Here is an 11,391-nt window from a genome sequence, read left to right as displayed (position 1 = left end):
GGTCCGATAGCCCGGTGTGTGAGGGTCTGATACCTTGTTGTGGCAGTGTGTAAGGGGGTCTGATACCCCAGTGTGTAAGGGACTGATACCCCAGTGTGTGAGGGGATGATGCCCCCGGTGTGTGAGGGTCTGATACCCCGGTGTGTGAGGGGCTGGTACCCCAGTGTGTGAGGATTTGATACCCCGGTGTGGCGGTGTGTAAGGGTCTGATACCCCGGTGTGTGTGAGGGTCTGATACCCTGTTGTGGCGGTGTTTAAGGGGGTCTGATACCCCAATGTGTAAGGGTCTGATATCCCAGTGTGTGAGGGGATGATGCCCCGGGGTGTGAGGGTCTGATGCCTCGGTGTGTAAGGGTAAAAATGCTCCGGTGTGTGAGGGGCTGATACCGAGGTGTGTGAGGGGCTAATTCCCCGGTGTGTGAGGGTTGATACTCCGGTGTGTGAGGGTCTGATGCCCCGGTGTGCGAGACTCTGATATTCCGGTGTGCTAGGGTCTGATACCCCGGTGTGTGAGGGGCTGGTACCCCGGTGTGTGAGGGGCTGGTACCCCAGTGTGTGAGGGGCTGGTACCCCGGTGTGTAAGGGTCCGATAGCCCGGTGTGTGAGGGTCTGATACCCTGTTGTGGCAGTGTGTAAGGGGGTCTGATACCCCAGTGTGTAAGGGACTGATACCCCAGTGTGTGAGGATTTGATACCCCGGTGTGGCGGTGTGTAAGGGTCTGATACCCCGGTGTGTGTGAGGGTCTGATACCCTGTTGTGGCGGTGTTTAAGGGGGTCTGATACCCCAGTGTGTAAGGGTCTGATATCCCAGTGTGTGAGGGGATGATGCCCCGGGGTGTGAGGGTCTGATGCCTCGGTGTGTAAGGGTAAAAATGCTCCGGTGTGTGAGGGGCTGATACCGAGGTGTGTGAGGGGCTAATTCCCCGGTGTGTGAGGGTTGATACTCCGGTGTGTGAGGGTCTGATGCCCCGGTGTGCGAGACTCTGATATTCCGGTGTGCTAGGGTCTGATACCCCGGTGTGTGAGGGGCTGGTACCTCAGTGTGTGAGGGTCTGATACCCCGGTGTGGCGGTGTGTAAGGGTCTGATACCCCAGTGTGTGAGGGTCTGATACCATGGTGTGTGAGGGTCTGATACCCCGGTGTGTGAGGGTCTGATACCCCGGTGTGCGAGACTCTGATATTCCGGTGTGCTAGGGTCTGATACCCCGGTGTGTGAGGGGCTGGTACCTCAGTGTGTGAGGGTCTGATACCCCGGTGTGGCGGTGTGTAAGGGTCTGATACCCCAGTGTGTGAGGGTCTGATACCCCGGTGTGTGAGGGTCTGATACCCTGGTGTGGCGGTGTGTAAGGGTCTGATACCTCAGTGTGTGAGAGTCTGATACCCTGGTGTGAGGGTCTGATAACACGGTGTGCAAGGTTCAGATACCTCGGTGTGTGAGGGTCTGATGCCCCGGTGTGTGAGGGTCTGATGCCCCTGTGTATGAGGGAATGATGCCCCGGTGTGTAAGGGGATGATGCCCCAGTGTGTGAGGGGATGATGCCCCGGTGTAGCGGTGTGTGAGGGTCTGATACTCCGGTGTGTGAAAAGGCTGATACCCCAGTGTGGCGGTGTGTGAGGGTCTAATACCCAGTTTGTGAGGGTCTGATGCCCCCAGTGTGTGAGGGTCTGATACCCCAGTGTGTAAGGGGATGATGCCCAGGCGTGTGAGGGGATGATGCCCCTGTGTTTGAGGGTCTGATGCCCTGGTGTGGCGGTGTGTGAGGGGGTGTTGCCCCGGTGTGTGAGGGTCTGATGCCAAGGTGTGTCGATGTGTGAGGGGGTGATGGCCCGGTGTGTGAGGGGGTGATGCCCCGCTGTGGCGGTGTGTGAGGGGATGATGCCCCGGTGTGAGGGTATAATGCCCCGGTGTGTGAGGGGATGATGCCCGGTGTGGCGGTGTGTGAGGGGATGATGCCCCGGTGTGAGGGGATGATGCCCCGGTGTGTGAGGGGGCGATGCCCCGGTGTGTGAGGGTCTGATGCCCTTGTGTGTCGATGTGTGAGGGGATGATGCCCAGGTTTGTGAGGGTCTGATACCCAGTGTTTGAGGGGATGATACCCCGGTGTATGAGGGTCTGATACCCAGTGTGTGAGGTGATGATGCCCCGGTGTTTGAGGGGATGATGCCCCGGTGTGTGAGGGTATAATGCCCCGGTGTGTGAGGGGATGATGCCCCGTTGGGTGGGGGTGTGAAGGGATGATGCCCCGGTGTGTGAGGGTATAATGCCCCGGTGTGTGAGGGGATGATGCCCCGGTGTGTGAGGGGATGATGCCCCGGTGTGTGAGGGGATGATGCCCCGGTGTGTGAGGGGATGATGCCCGGTGTGTGAGGGGATGATGCCCGTTGTGTGAGGGGATGATGCCCCGGTGTGGCGGTGTGTGAGGGGATAATGCCCCGGTGTGTGAGGGGATGAGGCCCCAGTGTGTGAGGGGATGATGCCCCGTTGGGTGGGGGTGTGAGGGGATGAGGCCCCAGTGTGGGAGGGTATAATGCTCCAGTGTGTGAGGGAATGATGCCCCGGTGTGTGAGGGGATGATGCCATATTGGGTGGGGGTGTGAGGGGATGATGCCCTGTTGGGTGGGGGTGTGAGGGGATGATGCCCCGGTGTGGCGGTGTGTGAGGGGATGATGCCCGGTGTGTGAGGGGATGATGCCCCGGTGTGTGAGGGGATGATGCCCGGTGTGTGAGGGGATGATGCCCCGGTGTGGCGGTGTGTGAGGGGATGATGCCCGATGTGTGAGGGGATGATGCCTGGCCTGTGAGGGGATGATGCCTCGGTGTGTGAGGGGATGATGCCCGTTGTGTGAGGGGATGATGCCCCGGTGTGGCGGTGTGTGAGGGGATGATGCCCCGGTGTGTCGGTGTGTGAGGGGATGATGCCCCGGTGTGTGAGGGGATGATGCCCCGGTGTGGCGGTGTGTGAGGGGATGATGCCCCGGTGTGTGAGGGGATGATGCCCGGTGTGTGAGGGGATGATGCCCGGTGTGTGAGGGGATGATGCCCCGGTGTGGCGGTGTGTGAGGGGATGATGCCCCGGTGTGTGAGGGGATGATGCCCCGGTGTGTGAGGGGATGATGCCCCGGTGTGGCGTGTGTGAGAGGATGATGCCCGGTGTGTGAGGGGATGATACCCCGGTGTGTGAGAGGATGATGCCCGGTGTGTGAGGGTCTGATGCTCCGGTGTGTGAGAGGATGAAGCTCCGGTGTATGAGGGTCTGATGCTCCGGTGTGTGAGGGTCTGATGCTCCGGTGTATGAGGGGATGATGCTCCGGTGTATGAGGGGATGATGCTCCGGTGTATGAGGGGATGATGCCCCGGTGTGTGAGGGTCTGATGGCCCGGTGTGTGAGGGTCTGATGCTCCGGTGTATGAGGGTCTGATGCTCCGGTGTATGAGGGTCTGATGCCCCGTTGGGTGGGGGTGTGAGGGCTGGGTGTGCAGTTCGGCAGCTCGGGAGGAGGTGGCAGAGAAGGAGAAGCCCGGAGCCCGGAGCGGAGGAGGCGGCAGAGCACAGTGCGGAGAGGAGGCAGCGGCCGCACCATGAGCTCCGCACAAGCCAAGGATTACCTGCAGGAGCAGCACATCCCCCGGCTATTCGAGGTACCGGAGCTCTGCCCTCACTGTATACAGACCCTAATACACTGTATACAGACCCTAATACACTGTATACAGACCCTAATACACTGTATACAGACCCTGCACACTGTATACAGACCCTGCACCTTATATACAGACCCTGCACCTTATATACAGACCCTGCACACTATATACAGACCCTGCACACTGTATACAGACCCTGCACACTGTATACAGACCCTGCACCTTATATACAGACCCTGCACACTGTATACAGACCCTAATACACTGTATACAGACCCTAATACACTGTATACAGACCCTGCACACTATATACAGACCCTGCACACTATATACAGACCCTGCACACTATATACAGACCCTAATACACTGTATACAGACCCTGCACACTGTATACAGACCCTGCACACTGAATACAGACCCTGCACACTGTATACAGACCCTGCACACTGAATACAGACCCTGCACACTGTATACAGACCCTGCACACTGTATACAGACCCTGCACACTGTATACAGACCCTGCACACTGTATACAGACCCTGCACACTGTATACAGACCCTGCACACTGTATACAGACCCTGCACACTGTATACAGACCCTGCACACTGTATACAGACCCTGCACCTTATATACAGACCCTGCACACTATATACAGACCCTGCACCTTATATACAGACCCTGCACACTGTATACAGACCCTGCACCTTATATACAGACCCTGCACCTTAAATACAGACCCTGCACACTGTATACAGACCCTGCACACTGTATACAGACCCTGCACACTATATACAGACCCTGCACACTATATACAGACCCTGCACCTTATATACAGACCCTGCACCTTATATACAGACCCTGCACACTGTATACAGACCCTGCACACTATATACAGACCCTGCACACTATATACAGACCCTGCACCTTATATACAGACCCTGCACACTGTATACAGACCCTGCACACTGTATACAGACCCTGCACCTTATATACAGACCCTGCACACTGTATACAGACCCTGCACACTATATACAGACCCTGCACCTTATATACAGACCCTGCACCTTATATACAGATCCTAATACACTGTATACAGACCCTGCACACTGTATACAGACCCTGCACCTTATATACAGACCCTGCACCTTATATACAGATCCTAATACACTGTATACAGACCCTGCACCTTATATACAGACCCTGCACACTGTATACAGACCCTGCACCTTATATACAGACCCTGCACACTGTATACAGATCCTGCACACTGTATACAGATCCTGCACGCTGTATACAGACCCTGCACACTGTATACAGATCCTGCACACTGTATATAGACCCTGCACCTTATATACAGACCCTGCACACTGTATACAGACCCTGCACCTTATATACAGACCCTGCACACTGTATACAGACCCTGCACCTTATATACAGACCCTAATACACTGTATACAGACCCTGCACCTTATATACAGACCCTGCACCTTATATACAGACCCTGCACACTGTATACAGACCCTGCACACTGTATACAGACCCTGCACACTGTATACAGACCCTGCACCTTATATACAGACCCTGCACACTGTATACAGACCCTGCACACTGTATACAGACCCTGCACACTATATACAGACCCTGCACTCTATATACAGACCCTGCACCTTATATACAGACCCTGCACCTTATATACAGACCCTAATACACTGTATACAGACCCTGCACCTTATATACAGACCCTGCACACTGTATACAGACCCTGCACCTTATATACAGACCCTGCACACTGTATACAGACCCTGCACCTTATATACAGACCCTGCACACTGTATACAGATCCTGCACACTATATACAGACCCTGCACACTGTATACAGACCCTGCACCTTATATACAGACCCTAATACACTGTATACAGACCCTGCACCTTATATACAGACCCTGCACCTTATATACAGACCCTGCACACTGTATACAGACCCTGCACACTGTATACAGACCCTGCACACTGTATACAGACCCTGCACCTTATATACAGACCCTGCACACTGTATACAGACCCTGCACACTGTATACAGACCCTGCACACTGTATACAGATCCTGTACACTATATACAGACCCTGCACCTTATATACAGACCCTGCACACTGTATACAGACCCTGCACCTTATATACAGACCCTGCACCTTATATACAGACCCTGCACACTATATACAGACCCTGCACACTGTATACAGACCCTGCACACTGTATACAGACCCTGCACCTTATATACAGACCCTGCACCTTATATACAGACCCTGCACACTGTATACAGACCCTGCACACTGTATACAGACCCTGCACACTGTATACAGACCCTGCACACTGTATACAGACCCTGCACACTATATACAGATCCTGCACACTGTATACAGACCCTGCACCTTATATACAGACCCTGCACACTATATACAGACCCTGCACACTGTATACAGACCCTGCACACTGTATACAGACCCTGCACACTGTATACAGACCCTGCACACTATATACAGATCCTGCACACTGTATACAGACCCTGCACCTTATATACAGACCCTGCACCTTATATACAGATCCTGCACACTGTATACAGACCCTGCACACTGTATACAGACCCTGCACACTGTATACAGACCCTGCACACTGTATTCAGACCCTGCACACTATATACAGACCCTGCACACTGTATACAGATCCTGCACACTATATACAGACCCTGCACACTGTATACAGATCCTGCACACTATATACAGACCCTGCACACTGAATACAGACCCTGCACACTGTATACAGACCCTGCACCTTATATACAGATCCTGCACACTGTATACAGACCCTGCACACTGAATACAGACCCTGCACACTGTATACAGACCCTGCACACTGTATACAGACCCTGCACCTTATATACAGATCCTGCACACTATATACAGACCCTGCACACTGTATACAGACCCTGCACACTATATACAGACCCTGCACACTATATACAGACCCTGCACACTGTATACAGACCCTGCACCTTATATACAGACCCTAATACACTGTATACAGACCCTAATACACTGTATACAGACCCTAATACACTGTATACAGACCCTGCACACTATATACAGACCCTGCACACTGTATACAGACCCTGCACACTGTATACAGACCCTGCACACTGTATACAGACCCTGCACACTATATACAGACCCTGCACACTGTATACAGACCCTGCACACTGAATACAGACCCTGCACACTGTATACAGACCCTGCACACTGTATACAGACCCTGCACACTGTATACAGACCCTGCACCTTATATACAGACCCTGCACCTTATATACAGACCCTGCACCTTATATACAGACCCTGCACACTGTATACAGACCCTGCACCTTATATACAGACCCTGCACACTGTATACAGACCCTGCACCTTATATACAGACCCTGCACCTTATATACAGACCCTGCACACTGTATACAGACCCTGCACACTGTATACAGACCCTGCACACTATATACAGACCCTGCACACTATATACAGACCCTGCACCTTATATACAGACCCTGCACACTGTATACAGACCCTGCACACTATATACAGACCCTGCACCTTATATACAGACCCTGCACACTGTATACAGACCCTGCACACTATATACAGACCCTGCACCTTATATACAGACCCTGCACCTTATATACAGATCCTAATACACTGTATACAGACCCTGCACCTTATATACAGACCCTGCACACTGTATACAGACCCTGCACCTTATATACAGACCCTGCACCTTATATACAGATCCTAATACACTGTATACAGACCCTGCACCTTATATACAGACCCTGCACACTGTATACAGACCCTGCACCTTATATACAGACCCTGCACACTGTATACAGATCCTGCACACTGTATACAGATCCTGCACGCTGTATACAGACCCTGCACACTGTATACAGATCCTGCACACTGTATATAGACCCTGCACCTTATATACAGACCCTGCACACTGTATACAGACCCTGCACCTTATATACAGACCCTGCACACTGTATACAGACCCTGCACCTTATATACAGACCCTAATACACTGTATACAGACCCTGCACCTTATATACAGACCCTGCACCTTATATACAGACCCTGCACACTGTATACAGACCCTGCACACTGTATACAGACCCTGCACACTGTATACAGACCCTGCACCTTATATACAGACCCTGCACACTGTATACAGACCCTGCACACTGTATACAGACCCTGCACACTATATACAGACCCTGCACTCTATATACAGACCCTGCACCTTATATACAGACCCTGCACCTTATATACAGACCCTAATACACTGTATACAGACCCTGCACCTTATATACAGACCCTGCACACTGTATACAGACCCTGCACCTTATATACAGACCCTGCACACTGTATACAGACCCTGCACCTTATATACAGACCCTGCACACTGTATACAGATCCTGCACACTATATACAGACCCTGCACACTGTATACAGACCCTGCACCTTATATACAGACCCTAATACACTGTATACAGACCCTGCACCTTATATACAGACCCTGCACCTTATATACAGACCCTGCACACTGTATACAGACCCTGCACACTGTATACAGACCCTGCACCTTATATACAGACCCTGCACACTGTATACAGACCCTGCACACTGTATACAGACCCTGCACACTGTATACAGATCCTGTACACTATATACAGACCCTGCACCTTATATACAGACCCTGCACACTGTATACAGACCCTGCACCTTATATACAGACCCTGCACCTTATATACAGACCCTGCACCTTATATACAGACCCTGCACACTATATACAGACCCTGCACACTGTATACAGACCCTGCACACTGTATACAGACCCTGCACCTTATATACAGACCCTGCACCTTATATACAGACCCTGCACACTGTATACAGACCCTGCACACTGTATACAGACCCTGCACCTTATATACAGACCCTGCACACTGTATACAGACCCTGCACACTGTATACAGACCCTGCACACTGTATACAGACCCTGCACACTATATACAGATCCTGCACACTGTATACAGACCCTGCACCTTATATACAGACCCTGCACCTTATATACAGATCCTGCACACTGTATACAGACCCTGCACACTGTATACAGACCCTGCACACTGTATACAGACCCTGCACACTGTATTCAGACCCTGCACACTATATACAGACCCTGCACACTATATACAGACCCTGCACACTGAATACAGACCCTGCACACTGTATACAGACCCTGCACACTGTATACAGACCCTGCACCTTATATACAGATCCTGCACACTGTATACAGACCCTGCACACTGAATACAGACCCTGCACACTGTATACAGACCCTGCACACTGTATACAGACCCTGCACCTTATATACAGATCCTGCACACTGTATACAGACCCTGCACACTGTATACAGACCCTGCACACTATATACAGACCCTGCACACTATATACAGACCCTGCACACTGTATACAGATCCTGCACACTGTATACAGATCCTGCACACTGTATACAGATCCTGCACACTATATACAGATCCTAATACACTGTATACAGATCCTGCACACTGTATACAGATTCTGCACACTATATACAGATCCTAATACACTGTATACAGATCCTAATACACTGTATACAGATCCTGCACACTGTATACAGATCCTGCACACTATATACAGATCCTAATACACTGTATACAGATCCTGCACACTGTATACAGATTCTGCACACTGTATACAGCTTCTAGGACAGTGTATACAGCTCCTACATACTGCATACAGCTCCTACACTGCATATACAGCTCCTACACACTGTATACAGATCCTACACATGGTATACAGCTCATGTCACACTATATCCAGCTCCTACACACTATATACAGCTCCTGTACACTATATACAGCTCCTACACTCTATATACAGCTCCGACACTCTATATACAGCTCCTACACACTGTATACAGATCCTACACATGGTATACAGCTCATGTCACACTATATCCAGCTCCTACACACTATATACAGCTCCTACACACTATATACAACTCCTACACACTATATACAGCTCCGACACTCTATATACAGCTCCTACACACTGTATACAGCTCCTACAGACTATATACAGCTCCTACAATCTATATACAGCTCCCACACACTGTATACAGCTCCTACACACTGTATACAGATCCTACACATGGTACACAGCTCATGTCACACTATATACAGCTCCTACACTCTATATACAGCTCCGACACTCTATATACAGCTCCTACACACTATATACAGCTCCTACACACTATATACAGCTCCTATACTCTATATACAGCTCCCACACACTGTATACAGCTCCCACACACTGTATACAGATCCTACACATGGTACACAGCTCATGTCACACTATATACAGCTCCTACACTCTATATACAGCTCTGACACTCTATATACAGCTCCTACACACTATATACAGCTCCTACACACTATATACAGCTCCTATACTCTATATACAGCTCCCACACACTGTATACAGCTCCCACACACTGTATACAGATCCTACACATGGTACACAGCTCATGTCACACTATATACAGCTCCTACACACTATATACAGCTCCTACACACTATATACAGCTCCTACACTCTATATACAGCTCATACACACTGTATACAGATCCTACACATGGTATACAGCTCATGTCACACTATATACAGCTCCTACACACTATATATAGCTCCTGCACACTATATATAGCTCCTACACACTATATACAGATTCTACACACAGTATACAGCTTCTGCTTTCTGCACACTGTATACAGATCCTACACGGTATACAGCTCCTATCACACTGTATACAGATCCTATCACACTGTATATAGCTCCTGTCATACTGTATACAGCTCCTGTCACACTGTATACAGCTCCTACACTCTGAATACAGCTCCTATCACATTGTATACAGCTCCTGTCACACTGTATACAGCTCCTGTCACACTGTATACAGCTCATACACTCTGTATACAGCTCCTGTCACACTGTATACAGCTCATACACTCTGTATACAGCTCCTATCACACTTATCATACTGTATACAGCTCCTATCACACTATACACAGCTCCTATCACACTATATACAGCTCCTATCACACTGTATACAACTCCTATCATACCATATACAGCTATCTCACTGTATACAGCTCCTGTCACACTGTATACAGCTCATACACTCTGTATACAGCTCCTATCACACTTATCATACTGTATACAGCTCCTATCACACTATATACAGCTCCTATCATACCATATACAGCTATCTCACTGTATACAGCTCCTGTCACACTGTATACAGCTCATACACTCTGTATACAGCTCCTATCACACTTATCATACTGTATACAGCTCCTATCACACTGTATACAGCTCCTATCACACTATATACAGCTCCTATCACACTGTATACAGCTCCTATCACACTGTATACAGCTCCTACACTCTGTATACAGCTCCTATCACACTTATCATACTGTATACAGCTCCTATCACACTATATACAGCTCCTATCACACTGTATACAGCTCCTATCACACTATATACAGCTCCTATCACACTGTATACAGCTCCTATCACACTATATACAGCTCCTATCACACTGTATACAGCTC

The 11,391-nt window shown here is 50.0% G+C and overlaps 1 protein-coding gene across 2 annotated transcripts in view; it reads left to right on the top strand.

Annotated features, from left to right (window-relative positions):
* Positions 1-3,213: 3,213 nt before the first annotated feature.
* Positions 3,214-11,391, top strand: part of AK1 (adenylate kinase 1) — a 71,849-nt gene continuing 63,671 nt past the window's right edge. The window contains exon 1 of one of the 2 annotated variants that reach the window (XM_056540453.1): positions 3,214-3,641. In XM_056540453.1, coding sequence (XP_056396428.1) covers positions 3,582-3,641 — 60 coding nt within the window. In that variant the 5' untranslated portion in view covers positions 3,214-3,581. The remainder of the gene's footprint in view (positions 3,642-11,391) is intronic. The other variant, XM_056540452.1, reaches the window with a different exon arrangement.

The sequence above is a fragment of the Hyla sarda genome, chromosome 9 (assembly GCF_029499605.1).
Source record: "Hyla sarda isolate aHylSar1 chromosome 9, aHylSar1.hap1, whole genome shotgun sequence".
Classification (NCBI taxonomy): Eukaryota; Metazoa; Chordata; class Amphibia; order Anura; family Hylidae; genus Hyla; species Hyla sarda.
This window is presented reverse-complemented; position numbering and strand designations above follow the sequence as displayed.